General features: G+C 37.9%; 1 protein-coding gene across 4 annotated transcripts in view; it reads left to right on the top strand.

Annotated features, from left to right (window-relative positions):
- Positions 1-1487: 1487 nt before the first annotated feature.
- Positions 1488-15583, top strand: part of LOC107673105 (formin-like protein 3) — a 44462-nt gene continuing 30366 nt past the window's right edge. For all 4 annotated transcript variants that reach the window (XM_016466578.1, XM_016466577.1, XM_016466576.1 and 1 more), the window contains exon 1: positions 1488-2076. In XM_016466578.1, coding sequence (XP_016322064.1) covers positions 1963-2076 — 114 coding nt within the window. In that variant the 5' untranslated portion in view covers positions 1488-1962. The remainder of the gene's footprint in view (positions 2077-15583) is intronic.

The following is a 15583-nucleotide window of genomic DNA, read 5'->3' as shown; positions in this document are numbered from 1 at the left end:
GTTTTTGCTCTGATATGCATTTTCAGCTGTTAGACCTTTTATTAAGATGTGTGTGCCTTTCCAGATCATACCCATTTAATAGAATTTTCCACAGGTTAACTTCACTTGAAGTGTAGTAACATCTACAAACAATATGAATGCTCCTGAGCTAAACTTCAACTGTCCCAGATATACTTGATACTATGAATACTTATGCAATGGAATCATTTATTTATTTATTTATTTATTTTCTAATTTGCAAAGATGTTAAAAGCCTGTTTTTTGCTTTACCATTATGGTGTATAGAGTGTAGAATGATGTGGGGGGGAAAAGTAATTTAAAGCAATTTAACATAAGGCAGCAACATAACAAAACATGAAATAAATGAAGGGGTGTGAATACTTTTGCAAGGCACTGTATATGTATAAATAATAAAACAAATTATGAACAAAAATGTAAATATTCTATAATATAATATAGTAAATATTCTTAGTATATAGTTAAATGTATACATTTTATGTTTAATAAAATATAAAATAACTATTAAGTTATGTTTGCTTGAAACCAAAAATGATTAATGTATCTTTAATATAACAGTATATGTGTGTGTGTGTGTGTGTGTATAAGCCCTTACATAATTATTGCTTTTCATGTAAAAGTATCATGTTTTAAGTATGTTTAGACCATAATTATTTTCTAATACATAATTAATTTAATATTTTTATTTTTTTTTTTTTTTTTTTTAAAAGGAAGTCGATGAAGAAGCAATCCTTTTTTTATTGTTTCCTCTTTGAAATCTAATAAGTGTTTAGTTATTATCTGAACATTTCTTTATATCTTTGGTTAACATATTTTAGCCTCGTGTTTGTGACTAGACTATTCATTTTACACATATCAAAAACGTGTCAGTCGCGTGTCAATCTTTTCCCAAAGATTTAAAATATATATTTTATGTATGTATGTTTGAACCAAAACGCAGCATGAATATTTAAAATGTAAGTACTCTTGAGAGACATGCTCAAAAATGTTACAAAAATGCTCGAGTTTTGTCTTGAAGTACAGAACTAGTTCCTCCTGAGAAAGACACAGGCGTAGAGAAATGTAGTGCTTCTGCACCCTATTAACCAGAGCCTGTATTGCAGTTTTAATAAATATGCCATTTGCACTTTAAACAGATTTGTTTTATTTTTTTGATGTTGAGATTCAACATGCCTTCGGTATATATTTAAATTATTCAGTTTCTTTATTCATAATGAATTAGCCAATTATGTTAAGAATAATAAACAGCTGTGATATTCACTGTTCCGAAAGAAAATAGTTGTAGGCTCAGCTAAAGCCAAACAGTCATGAATAAAGTCATTAAAATGCCACAGCGGGGGCTACTGGGATTCCCAATTAGTAATGCTGTAGTTCCAGCGTTCCGCCAGGAGATGGCGACAGAAAACCCCAGTCATTCAACTTCACGCTAGCGATGTGCAGTTTGTAGAATTGGTGGAGGGTGGGATCAGTCGCATGTCGATAGCTTTCATTGTGGACGCAGCGAGTTAACAGATGAGCACTAATCGGGATCACCCAAAATACATCATAAACAAAAATCCACAGCATAAACAAGAGAAGAGAAACAACAGAAAAAGAAGAAACAAGAGAACTGGCCGCTTGACATGGATTGTCCAGACATGGCAATACAATACTTTTTAAGAGGACATCAGAGTGATACTTTTTATTCACTTAGATGATTTAAATCTAAGACATTAGATATCTCATCATTTTTTAACATTCATGCCGATTAGGAATCGGTTCTGAAACGTATCACTTTATCTTTTTGAACTTTTTTTTTTTAAACAAAACCAAACAAAAGTGGAATGTGATCGCACGTATTGGATGTAGGCTATATTGGATTTATAAAGGGCGCCGGGAGGCAAAGAGTGAATTGGACACAGAGCATCTGAATCCTGCATCTGGACGACATTATAAAAGTAAAATATGGGGAATATTGAGAGCGTGGACGGGCAATCGGAGATGAAGCATCATATCATGCCCTTGAAAGTTCCCATGCCTGACCCAACAGAGCTAGAGGAAAGATTTGCCATTGTTTTGGTGAGTATGCGGTCAAAATATACAGTAGCCTATAGCCTAGTGTATTTTTACTTTATAAATATATTTAAAACTTTTACTTACGCGTTTAAAATATTTACTTAATGTCAAGTTTGTTTTCACTTACCATGTTTTAATCATAATTTTCATAGTTTCCTTCATTTAAAATAACTATTATTGTTTTTCTCCCGTGTTCCTAACGGTAGTGTTTAGCATCTCAAACTTCACAGTGATCAACAGATCACTACATCGCATAGTTGAGCTAAAGGGACGTGTTGACATTTCTTTGATATGTTCCGTATGTCAGAAGCTTTATGACTTTCCCAAATGTTTTACTGCCACCCCCATCTTGTTACTCGCACGCTTCTCTTCTCCTCAGTCCTTTTGTCTCTGAAGCTTCACGAGCGCTGATAAATGATGTGAAATTTCGCATGGTGGTGAAACGGGCACACAGGCACAACATTCACTTTACATCCCAAAAGTTTTGTTTGGTAAATTGGCATACAGGCAAAGAGCGTAATTTAGTGAGGGGTGTAATGTAATTCATCTCCTCATAGAGCGCAGCATTTTCTGAATTTCCCCAAAACTCCTACGAGCGAGAGATGGTGAAAGATCCGCCTCCTTCTCTCTCTCTCTCTCTCCATCCAGCGACTGGTGTGGGTTTTTCGCAGACAGTTGTGTTGAACACACACTTACACACTCATCTGTCATTGTGAATCTGACATTATGAGGCAATCGGGCGGGTTTATGTAATACAGTAACTGAATCATAACATCGTAACATTTGGAAACATTGCCCGCCGGAATCTGTTAAACAGTCTTTGTAGTTTTTTTTAGTCTGTTGATTTGCGTTTGCGGTTTAATAACAGATTGATAGATAGGCTACTAAATTGATTTTATTCTTAATTAATGTACTAATAGACTCAGTTAGGATATGCTGTGAAGTTTATAATGTACATATTAAAACTGTGATGAGGGTGCTAGTCAGTTATAAGGTGTTCTGGGTGGTTACTAGGGCATTCTTTTACAGAATTTATTTAGAATTTTTTGATTTATTGATCAAATAGTTGTAGTTTAACAACAAAGTGACCTAATTTTCTCCATACTGGACCGATGATGGAAAGACTGACCATCCCAGGGTGGGTCCGAGGTCAGTTTTAGAGCCTTGCCGGCAGTCTTCTTTAACTTCGGCCAGATTTCCTCTCACTGTTTTTACTTTGTGGGAAAGCATAACATTTTGAGTCACATTTGTGTGGTTATCGGACGACAGCATGTGCTGGGCTCTGTCTGTCCCGCTCGACAGATAAAGGAACATCAAAGTGTGTGTCTGGTAGAGAGCTCTCCACTCAGGAAAAGAGGCCTTCGACTTCACGCTATGGTACTGATTAGAGTCACACAGGTTGAAAGTGTTTCCTCCGTCATAGAGGTATCAATGCAGCCTGAAAAAAAAAAAAAATTCCCCAGCAGTCATTTATTTAAAAAAAAAAACAAATAGGAAAAAGGATATTCTGACAGTCACAGCCTCTCTTTTACACGTGTTTATAACTTTCCTGACAGCATACATCATACAATCAGTGATGTAACTCTCCTTCACTCACTTCCGCCTTTGATTTCCTGTGTGCTACTGCTTGTGGTGCACATTTAGCTCAATGTGAGGTTATGTCTGCTCGTACCATCTCCCCTCCCTCAGACACACGCTCTCAGACGGGTAGCGCATAATGATGTCATAGGTGTAGGCCGTGCCAGCGCTGTAATAACCGTGCAGTGATGGCTTTAACAGAAGCTTAGCACACAGGATGGCGGGCTGTGCGTGGAGATGGATCAGGAGATGAGACCCCTGGGTTACATCAGACAACTTCATGCGGCTCGCTAATAAAACGCTCAGTTCGGGCCTAACCAAGCGCATGTGTCTCACGCATCATTTTGCTCTTTTGCTTTTGTCTGGCTGATTCTGACTCCGCTTCTTCTCAGCTCTCTGCGGCTGGAAACAGCTGCCTGACATTTTTCCCTCGTTTGCGAAAGGAAATTGCATTGTGGAGCTGGCTGCGGCCAGTTTCTCCAGTGGTGCCTGGAGAGTTTGGCTACTTGCTTTCTTGATGGTCTCAATCTAGACTATTGCTTTGGTCACGCAGCCTTCAGACTGAAGATAATGATTTTCTTTATTCAAAGTAGCTACAAAGAAGCATCATGACTGAATATGTATATATCAGATTTCAGGAAGACTTAAAGGATAGTTCACCAGAAAAATGAAAATTCTGTCATCAATTACACACTTCAGGGGAAGTAAATGATGACAGAATTTTCTTTTTTTTTTTCTATCTCTTTAAAATGTTTTTTTTTTTTTGGAAGCTTACGAAGTGGGTGTGTAAAGTCAACATGAATGCAGTTTACTTTCTTAATCCGTTCCTGGTCTTATTGTGCATGATTAATCGGCACATGTTTTAACAAATAAAAATGTTTGTGTGCATAATCTTCATCGAAATGTAGGCTCCACCTCTTTTTTGGCTGACACCAACACTTTTCCTCCTCCTCCAACCACCTGGCTCCATTCTGGTTTTTAACAAGTTGTAATCTTGGCCAATATTCTTTTTTTCGTTAAATGTTCTTTTTTAATCCGCAATACATCAGTCAATCACGAAATACGTCTTATTTATATTTTCAGTTTTCATATTCATTTTAGATGAAGTTTTAGTAATTTTGTTATTTGCTTAAGTCATTTTTACTAGTTTTTACAAATATTTCTATTTAAAGTTTATTTTTATTTCAGTCATTTTAGTAATTTTAGTACTTTCCAGTTACTTGCAAAGTCAACATCTCGAAATATTTTTTAAACTAATTAAGTTTAAGTTTTTCATTAAATATTTATATATATTTTTTTATCTCAGCTTTATTTCAAATACCAAAAATAACTTTTAATAGTTTTTGTTAACAATAACAGCGCTGCTTGCATTTCGTGTTAACTTTAAATGTGCACTGTGAAACTTTAGAGCTGTAAATGTAAAATTTACTTATTTCACAAGTTACTTGTGAAGTTGTTTTTTCTTTTACCGACATAAATGATGTAAACGTGCAAGGGGAACAGCGTTAAACTGAAATTTCCCACTAAATCTGACATGACATCTCAAAACATGTATTATTATTGTAGGCGTACTCCTCTATAATGGATTTTTGTCCATTTTAACCTCTGTAGTGCAGCTTTAAACAGTGTAGGTGGAACCCTAAATCCATATGGAATATTCTATGGTAATGGAACACTCTTACGCGTCACTCTGTGTCTGAGACTGAAGTTGGGGTCTGGCTTCCTAGCTAAACTTCTCCATATGGGCCTTTGTTTTGTTAAAGAGACAGGAGGTGTAATTTTATTTTTTTCCAGAGGTGCAGCGATGGAGCGGGAGTAGATGTGTCTGTGATATCCTCTTTCAAAGTGCTCCCGCTCGACTGCACCGCGGCGGATTCCTGCGGTCTGCTCTTGGTTAAAGCCACGGGAGAACTTTAGAGAGGGAAAATTCCCTTTGAACTGGCTGTCTGCCACTATGCTCCGTTGTAATGACTTTACCAACACTTTTAGCAGAATGTCGTACTGTAGGACTGTTTCAAAGGCTGCTGGGCTTATTTTCTTGTTTATCTACTTTGAAGTAGACACCAAAAGAGATTTGCAGTCTTGGATATCGTAGTAAACTGCTTTTTGCGATTCAAAGAGCTTTAGTGTGCATGAGTGTTTAAGTGTGAGCTTTGCCACACAGGAAGAGGCAACACTGTGACCTTCCAGCCCCGTTTCTTGTCAGTGTGACCCCTGACACTGTGCTGTCTGTCATGTCACAGTATTTGATAGATGTCACTCAAGTGGAACTAATGGAGTCAAGCTTTGGCCCCTGTTTATGGGACATTAAACTTAAATCATTTTCATTAGTTTGGCCCGTGCTTCGTTTATCTGCTCTGTGTGTCTGGTCAGCCTGCTTTTGGGCCCGAGCACTTCTAAAAAGCCTGCAGGTGGGGAGGAATCGGCCATTGTTTGTTTGTTGAGCCTCAGATTCATGCTGTGGGAGTGTACATCTGTCTCTCCAGTGGCCCCATCACAATGTTTGAGATGGGATGTCTGAGGCGCCTCTCTGTAGGCATCCTTGTCCTACACAAAAACACACAGAATATATATTTTTCACTATATATAAAAATGGCATATAGTGAAAAAACTAAATTTATTTCATTTTTGCAATAGCTTCCATGTATGTTATTTGCAATATGTTTAACAATATATGCAATTTTACATTTGCATGGTGTATATTTGGCCATAGGTGTGTGTGTGTGTGTGTGGGTCAGGCTGCTCTCTTGCAGCTGTGTTGAGGGTCCATTCTGAGCTGTGGTTTCCTCTCCAGCACAATGGAGGCTCTATGAGTGTGTGTTGTTTTAGAGCGAGGGCCTCTTCCCCCTGAGCCCTTTGTGCTTGTTTCTTTTACTATAGAGCATGCAGGAACTGCTGCAAGAGTTCTTACTTGCAGATAAATGACATTTCAGCACACGTCTGAAAATAAATGTTGTTTCAAACGTATGTAAACCAGAGCATCATCTTTCTGGGCTCCTTTTCTTAGGCTCACATTCATAAAAAGTGTACTCCCATTGTTCCATGTATTTTAAGGTTGGCAGGACTGAGTGGGTGGTGACTCTGTGCTAGAACTCACCATTATTATTATCTCAGGGAGAATTTACTCACCACACCATCATGACACGGGCGGTGGCCCTGGTGGCCTCCTTAGCTAGACATTGTGTTTAACTTTCTTCAGGATTCTGCAAAGCGAGTTCCACTATTCCATACTGGCAACATATGGAGCCTCTATGGCTTTTTCATGGATAGACCCCCTACTGCTGCATGTTAAGTAATGTGACACAACATATAGGTGCTTTTTTCTTTGAGATTAATAATGCACTGCAAATAAATAAATAAATATTTTGTAAAAAATACTTAAAATGAGATCAATTTACTTGAGAAGCAAAATTGCACAAGTATACATTGATTTCATTATTTTTCTTACACCACTGGCATTTTTTTTTTTTTTTGATTTTGTAAGCATAGGCCACAAAATAATCACAAAATTTAGTTAGCTTTAGGCTTTGAACAAGAATATAATAAAAAATTATATATTTGTGTAACCCTAATACTTGTCTTTACTGTTACTTTTTATCAATTTAATGCTCAGTAAATGTACTAATTTCTTTTTTTAAATTGTACTTCACTCAGACTTTTGAATGGAAATGTAATAGTTTCCATAAAAATATTAGGCAGCAAAAACAGTTGTTTTCAGCAATGATAATAATAAGAAATGTTTCTTGAACAGCAAATCTGCATGATTTCTAAAGGATCATGTGACATCGAAGACTGGAGTAATTACTGCTGAAAATTCAGCTTTGTCATTACAGGAATAAATTACATTTTAAAATATATTCAAATGGAAATCGGTTACTTTAATTTGTAATTATATTGCATAGTATTACTATGTTTACTGTACTTGATGAATGAATGAATGAATGAATGGTTGAACATACATTAAAATTCTTAATTATTCCCAATATATATATATATATATATATATATATATATATATACACGAGTAGCAGTGAGATATGGCTGTATATTGGCATTGCTGTGATAAAAGTTGCAAGGCAATTCAGTCGAAAGTACAAAGGCAGCGCTCTGACAAACAGCAATACATTTACGTAAAATATAATGTGATGAGATTTTGCCCTCAGCCAAAACCATTTGCTCAGGAACAAACAATAGATTAATGAGCTCACACCCCTGAAACCATCAAAGCAAATTTTCAAATAGATGTTATCTTTATTAACAAACCACATATTTGAAGTCTAAACAAGTACGTTCTCACCTAAAAAAGCTCTTAAAACTACATTCTGTGACACAAAATAATTTATATTATTTATAAAATTATAGTGGATTTGGGCAACCGCCATGACACTCGCTGTGAGTTCTGTTAACACTAGAATATCGCACACCTCTAAGCCAATCAGATTGAAGGACGAGAAAGAACTGTTTTATAATATATATATATACACACACGCATACATATATATATATAGTGCCAATGACATAAGTTTAGTTTGCTAACATATGTGTACAAGAGTGTGTGCAGTTGTAAATGTTTGGATGTCAAAATGAAGCTGTCTCCTGTGCTCTCATTCCGGTTGTACTCTGTATATCCGTTATGATCCTGTTCCTTTCCATCTCCTGTGTGGCCAACCGAAGACACAAACAGGACATCCTCTTTTTAAGTGTCAGCCAGAACATCTGATTCACTATAAATTATATTTGTAGAATGTTTATATTTATAGCACCATACATGCTCAGTTCTGACTTCAATGAGTCTACTGATTCACATGGTTAGAATTAATCCTGCTCATATTTAATAACTGAGAGGTGTTTGATGATGACACCATTTGAGAGCATTTAAGTACTTAATGTGCCGCAGATCCTGTCACAGAAAGTAGAAAGGGAATCTGCGACGTCACATCTGGAAGCCTCATCATGATCTTCAGTAGTTCCTGAAATCACGTCTCATGACAGGGAACAATTCTAAGTAACCACATCATTGAAGGCAATAATTCGTAAATGAGAACTCACTTTCACACAGAATGCTCAAACCAAAACTGGAAGTGGACATTTTTGTGGTTATAAGATAAAAATGGTCAGGCTGTCCTTTAGGGATGCACCGATACCATTTTTTTCAGAACCGATCTGATCCGATACCAAAAATTTCTGCGTACCGGCCGATACCGATACCGATCCCATACCAGCCCTGTTTTTTTTTAATCAATGTAGAATTTCTATTCCTCAGTGTGGTCTACTAAATATAGGCATCTTCATTTTAAAGAAAAATAACAAATGAAAAATTATATAATCATAATATATGACAAAAAAATACTATTATAAACTAGGTTAGTGGATAATTCAGCAGCAAAAGTTATTCTAGAAAAATCACAAGTGCACAATAATTTTATAAAATCTAAACATTTAGGGAAATAATATTATTTAGTGGGGAACAAATATAAGTGTGTAGGACTAAATATGGTAAATGTTACGTTGCTCTTTGTACTTATGCGCATCCCGTGCGCAGAATGATGCGCTTGAAGCAACACAGTCACAGCGCGCAGCGCGCCGCATAGAAGAGTTCAAAGCGCAATTACACAAAGGGAAGACATACTGATGCATAGTATATAATATCTGTGCGATAGTTTATTAATCTCAGTTATTGTGCGCTCTCCAAGAGAGTTTTATTGTTTTGACTGTCGTAACTCATTATGTCAAAACTTCATTTGTAAGTCGCTTTGGATAAAAGCGTCTGCTAAATGACTAAATGTAAATGTAACTGAACACGACATGCAATTTGAATGCTGAATAGAGGATGACAGACAGCTGCAGCGTAGAGAAGAGTTTACCTGAACTTCAATTTAATGATTTAAATCTGTACCTCATATTAAACTATGGAACGTCTTCAGAACACTTGGAATATAGTGTACGAGAACTTCATGGTGCTTTATGATGGTTTTTTTTTGCCTTTCGTGGGGCTTAAAAGCACAAGATGTAATTTTCGCCACTAGAGGGCGCGTATTCAAAATAAACAAATAGACAAAGGCGTAGTTTGATGACGCAGTGACTGAGTGTGGAATCATGGGAGTTGTCGTCTTCATCCTCACAGCCGATGCAGTCCGACGGGTCTCGGGCAGAAATCATGTTCATGGATGAGCTAATGATTTATTAACGTAGTAGAATGAAGCAGGGTGAGGCTGAAAGCCATCGAAGCGAAACGAGGCCGCTGAACGAGCGTGACACACGGCTCGAAAGCAGCGTAGCTTTTATTATGCCACAGTCGACCGCTTCCGTCCTTCCGGTCGTGCGTATGTGGGGAAAAAAAGCAGCGCTGTTTTATCATACTAGATACATTTGAAAGTTCTGTTATAATGCTACTCTGTGCGGTCGTCACCGGTCTATTAAAACGCACAACATATTAAAGCGTCTTTGGTGTTTCCATGTTTTCTACAAAACAAAACCGGAAATCGAGGGGTTATGACACTATGGACACGGTCCGTGTCACTAGTTAAAATTGCTTATTTCTCTGGATTTAAACATTCTTCGAAACATTTGGGATAACGTAAGTACACAAGTCAGCAAAATATATAACACTGTTCTAGTGGTTTTTGGATATTTTAATAAAGAAATCTTACATATTGTGCCTTTAACAATAACACAGAATAGTATAGCAGAATATCGGATTTGGATCAGTCTCATCTGACCGATATCCGATCCGGTGTTCTGTCGATTTGTGCAACCCTGTCAGATTTTGCTACGTCCCATTAAAACTGGGTAGTACAATTCGACAACGAAAAATGTTACCTGTAAAATTATGGTTTATTAACGTCTACACCTACCCCAACCCTAAACCTACCCTTACAGTAATCCAAATACAGTAATTATGTGTCAAATTCGCGGTTGTGGCTAGAAGGGATACAGCTACAGGAAACCAACAATAAATTATTTTTTCTACCTATTAGTATGCGCAGTAAACCCTGGTAGGACAATCTGACGGGTAGGATAAAATGTCAGGACACCGGCAGAAAATGCCAGTAGCAGAGCCGATACCGTCACTGAGTATCGGATCTGTGCATCCCTTATGAGCTTCTGTTCTGAACTTTTCTATTTTATAGGGAAATGTTTTTGTGTCTTTGACCTGACTATGATTTGTTGTGGACATCATGTTGAGTTGCTCAGAGCCCCAGGGAATCTCTTGGTGGAGAAGAGCATAGTGCACTAGTATGCGGGAGCCACACCACAGCTGTAGACCATCGAGGTGTTAATGGCCCCATCAATATGATGTTATGGGTCTTTAAAGTGTCTGTGTTTACCAGTTAACCCTCTGTGTTGTTGAGAAATTTGAGTGGGAAGTTTCATATGCAAAGCGTTTTCAGTGTTCTTAATTCTGAAGAGCTGAAGTTGCATTACTAGTTTTACTTTCAGTGAGCAAGTTATTTCTCTTCACAGCTGATTACAGTGGTGTGTCCATGGACATTTAAACAGGCAACAGAATCTGCAGTGAAATTTGAAGATATAGTCATTAGATATCATCATTTTCATGTGTAAATGATTTTAAATTAAGTTTTTAAAATTATTTTATTATATGTATTTTTATTTCATATTATTATTAGCCTATTATTATTTTTATTGTATTATATATTTTATTTTATATATTATTTATTTATTTTAGTTGTATTTATTATTATGGTTTATGTATTATATTTAGACTAGATCCTGAATGGTTTGGAATGGGGATTGTTTGTGTTTCTTATGTAAACATCTGGTGGGGGATGGTGTGGCAGTTCACTAGTACCTCGACCTCAGCCTCTTTCTGTGTTGTGGTGGATGGGACATTTGTGTTTTGTGGATTTGCTTTGTTGTGATTGCCTGGTTCAGGTTACTGGTTAGGTTTGGGAGATTAGGTGTCAGTGCAATGAATGGAGGGACAGCATTTTCTCACACTCCATTTTGTCTTGCTCATTGCCAGGAGAGTTGCCTGAGAACAGCCCTGACCTCCTGTAGATCTCCACTTTCGTTCCCAGCAATCTTTTGGTTAGAGTAAACTGTTACTTTTAAACTAAATTTAAAGTTGGAAATCCCCCTGGACTTGTGACACCTTTTGCGGCTGAGGTTCCTGTGCTTCTTTCTTGTATTGCACACGTTTCAAGGAATAAGAGGAACAGTAGCTTTGAGAGTTTGTGTTGATGTGGTGTTGTAAGACACGGAAATTCACCCATAAACCCAAGACTTTGTCATTTACATGTGATTGTGATGTCATTGCTTCAGGTCATTTTCTTCATTAAGATTCTGTTAGTCATGGGGGTCCCTGGGTGAGATGAGGGCCTGGATGGAATGTCCCTGTGTCTGTAAAGATTGAATTAGTCTTAGTTTTAGTGTTTTTTGTTCTCTCTCTCTCTCATAATATATTCAAAGATACCAAGACCTTGCCTTGACATTTCATAAGATAAACATCCCAACAGACCTTAGACCAGCAATGAGGGAAGTGTACAGGTTTTGGTCACATCCTTGGGGGTGGAAAGAGTGTCATGACTTACTGAATTAGTTCTTCAGAGGTTTACATTGAGCCCTATCCAGATGACTTTGGCCTGTGCAGCACAAACGGGTCTCACTCAGTAGGGTTTGGTTTTCCGATTTGTTGTACAGAAGTTATAGTTGAGAAAAAGTGCAAGTATTTTATTGTCTTGACCAGTCTTCATGTAATATTCAAATTCCTTGTGTTTAATGCAGTGAAGCAGGGCTTTTTTTAGCAAGGAAAAAATGGTTGGAAAGTTTTAACATTTTACTGTTTTAATATTGACTGTACAGGGTTCAACACGCTTTTCCCCAAAAATATTTGGAAGAATGAAAGGAAAAAAGCTTCAGCAGGCCAGTGTGACGTTCAGTAAGAGCTATTGTTTCCCATTCAAACTTACAGTCCACTATATCTGGCAGGGTTCGTGTGCATTCCTCAGGTCCTACCTACGTTGACGCTCGGCGCCTGGGGACCTATTAGGTAGAGCTCAGTAGCTGAAAGGGAGAGACGGTGTGTGTCTGGTGCTCCGCTCCGGTCTAGTTAACTATTCTGACATATGCTAGATCCATTGAAAGGATACGAGATCCCAGACTTCCCCCTCATTCTTCCTGTACTACAGTAGGCTGCCGTTTAAACTTATAAAATGGAGTCAGGGTGTAAACGCTACCTGTTGACTTTGTAGTCAGAGCCGTTTAGATCAGTTTGTAAACCACTCTCATTGGCTTTAGGGTTTAAATTATAGTAAGCTTGTAGATTTAAGTGGGCTTTGGAGGAGTTTACGTTGGATGTCTCCCAGAGTCTAGTCTCAGGCATGGGAGCAGACGCTCGGAGCTGTGCATGGGCGAAAAACATATTTGCATTGTTTGTGTTTATAAATGCAGCTAAGAATTTTTGCTCACATGAACTCCCACTGCCCTCAGAGCAGACGGAGAACCAGCCAAATAAGGCTGTAAAAGTGTGTGGCCCTCTTTTAAACATGCCATAGCTGTCCCCCTGGTGAAGACTAATATTTAACCACATCAGTATGGGCAAGAAGAGGCTTTTTGATGCTGCTTTGTGATGTTCGCCCATGAGCAGTGTCTCGTAAAGTCGACATGAAATAAAAAAATGACCCTATTTACTTTATTAATACATGTTCCTGGTCTTATTGTGAATGATTTATCAGTGCATGCTATTATAAAGTAAAAAATGTCTGTCTTCATAAAAATGTATGAAAATATTTCACTTGAATATTGTAAATATTGTAATTAAATAATTTAGTATTTATTATTATTATTATTATTTATATACAATAAAATAATAAAATTAAGCATACATAAAAATAAATAAATATATGCATGTTATTATGAATAATGATAATGAATAGAATACAGTTTTTTTATTTAATTTAAATTTTGTAAATATATTTAATAATAATGGCTATTATTATTATTATTATTAGGATTTTTAAAAAATGAATAAATAATATTGTTTCACTCAGAAAAAGTACATATTTACATCATATTACAGAAATAAAAAATGGCGCATATTTCATGTTGACTGAAGAGTTTATATTGGTATTTCTGGCTGTGTTACAAGTCATAAACTGGAGGCCACTTTGCTTTTCTCTGTGTGTTGTCTTCCTATCTGACCTGTGCTCTCTGTCACGTGTGATGTTTTGTGAGGAGGGCTGTGCGTGACTGGGGTCTGTTCTCCCCTTCTCTTCTCTGTCTCTTGAGCTCTTCACTTCTCTTCATTCTCTGTAATCTGATACCCGACAACAAATCAAGCTACTGTTCTCTTAAGACACATCTTTCTCTCCCCTTTTGCCTGTCCCGCTCCCTCTTCAGCCAAACATTCCAATTTCTATAGGTAATTTTCCCAACTCCCCCTGTAATTTGTAGCACAGTCTTTGCTCACTTTCATTGTAAGTACAGTGGGGAAAATATTTATTTGATCCCATGCTGATTTTGTAAGTTTGCCCACTTACTAATAAATGAAGGGTCTGTCATTTTTATGGTAGGTTTATTTTAACGGATAGAGACAGAATATCAACCAAAAAATCCAGAAAAAAACACATTATATAAAGGTTATAAATTGATTTGCATTTCAGTGAGTGAAATAAGTATTTGATCCCCTACCAACCAGCAAGAATTCTGGCTCCCCCAGAGGTTATGTGCCCATGTAGAACACAGATTAGTCCTGCCACTTTAAGAAGTTACTCCTAATGTCAGCTTGTTAGGTGTATAATGGCGCTTTTCCACTGCGTGGTACGACTCGGCACGGCTCTGTACGGTACGACACGGCATGGCAAAAAAAGTACCAGGTACCAGGTACTGTACCCAGTGGAAAACCCCCCAAAAGTGAACTGTACCGAGCCATACCGTGCTGTACCATGCAGTGGAAAAGCGCCATAAGACACCTGTCCACACAATCTGTGTCTTCCATTCCAACCTCTCCCACCACCATGGGCAAAACCAAAGAGCTGTCAAAGGATGTCAGAGACAAGATTGTAGATCTGCACAAGGCTTGAATGGGCTACAAGACCATCAGCAAGAAGCTTGGTGAGGAGGAGACAACTGTTGGTTGCGATTATTTGGAAATGGAAGAAATACAAAACAACCATCAATCGGCCTCGGTCTGGAGCTCCGTGCAAGATCTCGCCTCATGGGGTAAGGATGTTCATGAGAAAGGTGAGGTGATCAGCCCCGAACTACACGGGAGGAGCTTGTTAATGATCTTAAGGCAGTTGGGAACACAGTCACCAAGCAAACCATTGGTAACACACTACGCCGCAATGGACAGAAATCCTGCAGCACACGCAAGGTCCCCCTGCTCAAGAAGGCACATGTACAGGCCCGTTCTTTGCCAAAGAACATCTAAATGATTCAGAGAAGGCTTGGGAGAAAGTGCTGTGGTCAGATGAGACCAAAATTTGTCTCTTTGGCATTAACTCTACTCGCTGTGTTTGGAGGGAGAGAAATGCTGACTATGACCCCAAGAACACCATCCCTACAGTCAAGCATGGAGGTGGAAACATTATGCTTTGGGACTGTTTTTCTGTTAAGGGTACAGGACGACATCAACGCATTGAGGGGCAAATGGACGAGGCCATGTACTGTAAAATCTTGGATGAGAACCTTCTTCCCTCAGCCAGAACACTGAAGATGGGTCATGGATGGGTCTTCCAGCATAACAATGACACGAAACATACCGCCAAGGCAACAAAGGAGTGGCTCAAGAAGAAGCACATTAAGGTCATGGAGTGGCCTAGCCAGTCTCCAGACCTCAATCCTATAGAAAATCTGGGGAGAGAGCTGAAACTTCGAGTTGCCAAACGACAGCCAAGAAATCTTAAGGATTTAGAGAGGATCTGTAAAGAGGAGTGGATCAAAATCCCTCCTGAGATGTGTGCAAACCTGG

The sequence above is a fragment of the Sinocyclocheilus anshuiensis genome, unplaced genomic scaffold, assembly GCF_001515605.1.
Source record: "Sinocyclocheilus anshuiensis isolate Anshui unplaced genomic scaffold, SAMN03320099.WGS_v1.1 scaffold364, whole genome shotgun sequence".
In the NCBI taxonomy this organism is placed as follows: Eukaryota; Metazoa; Chordata; class Actinopteri; order Cypriniformes; family Cyprinidae; genus Sinocyclocheilus; species Sinocyclocheilus anshuiensis.
This window is presented reverse-complemented; position numbering and strand designations above follow the sequence as displayed.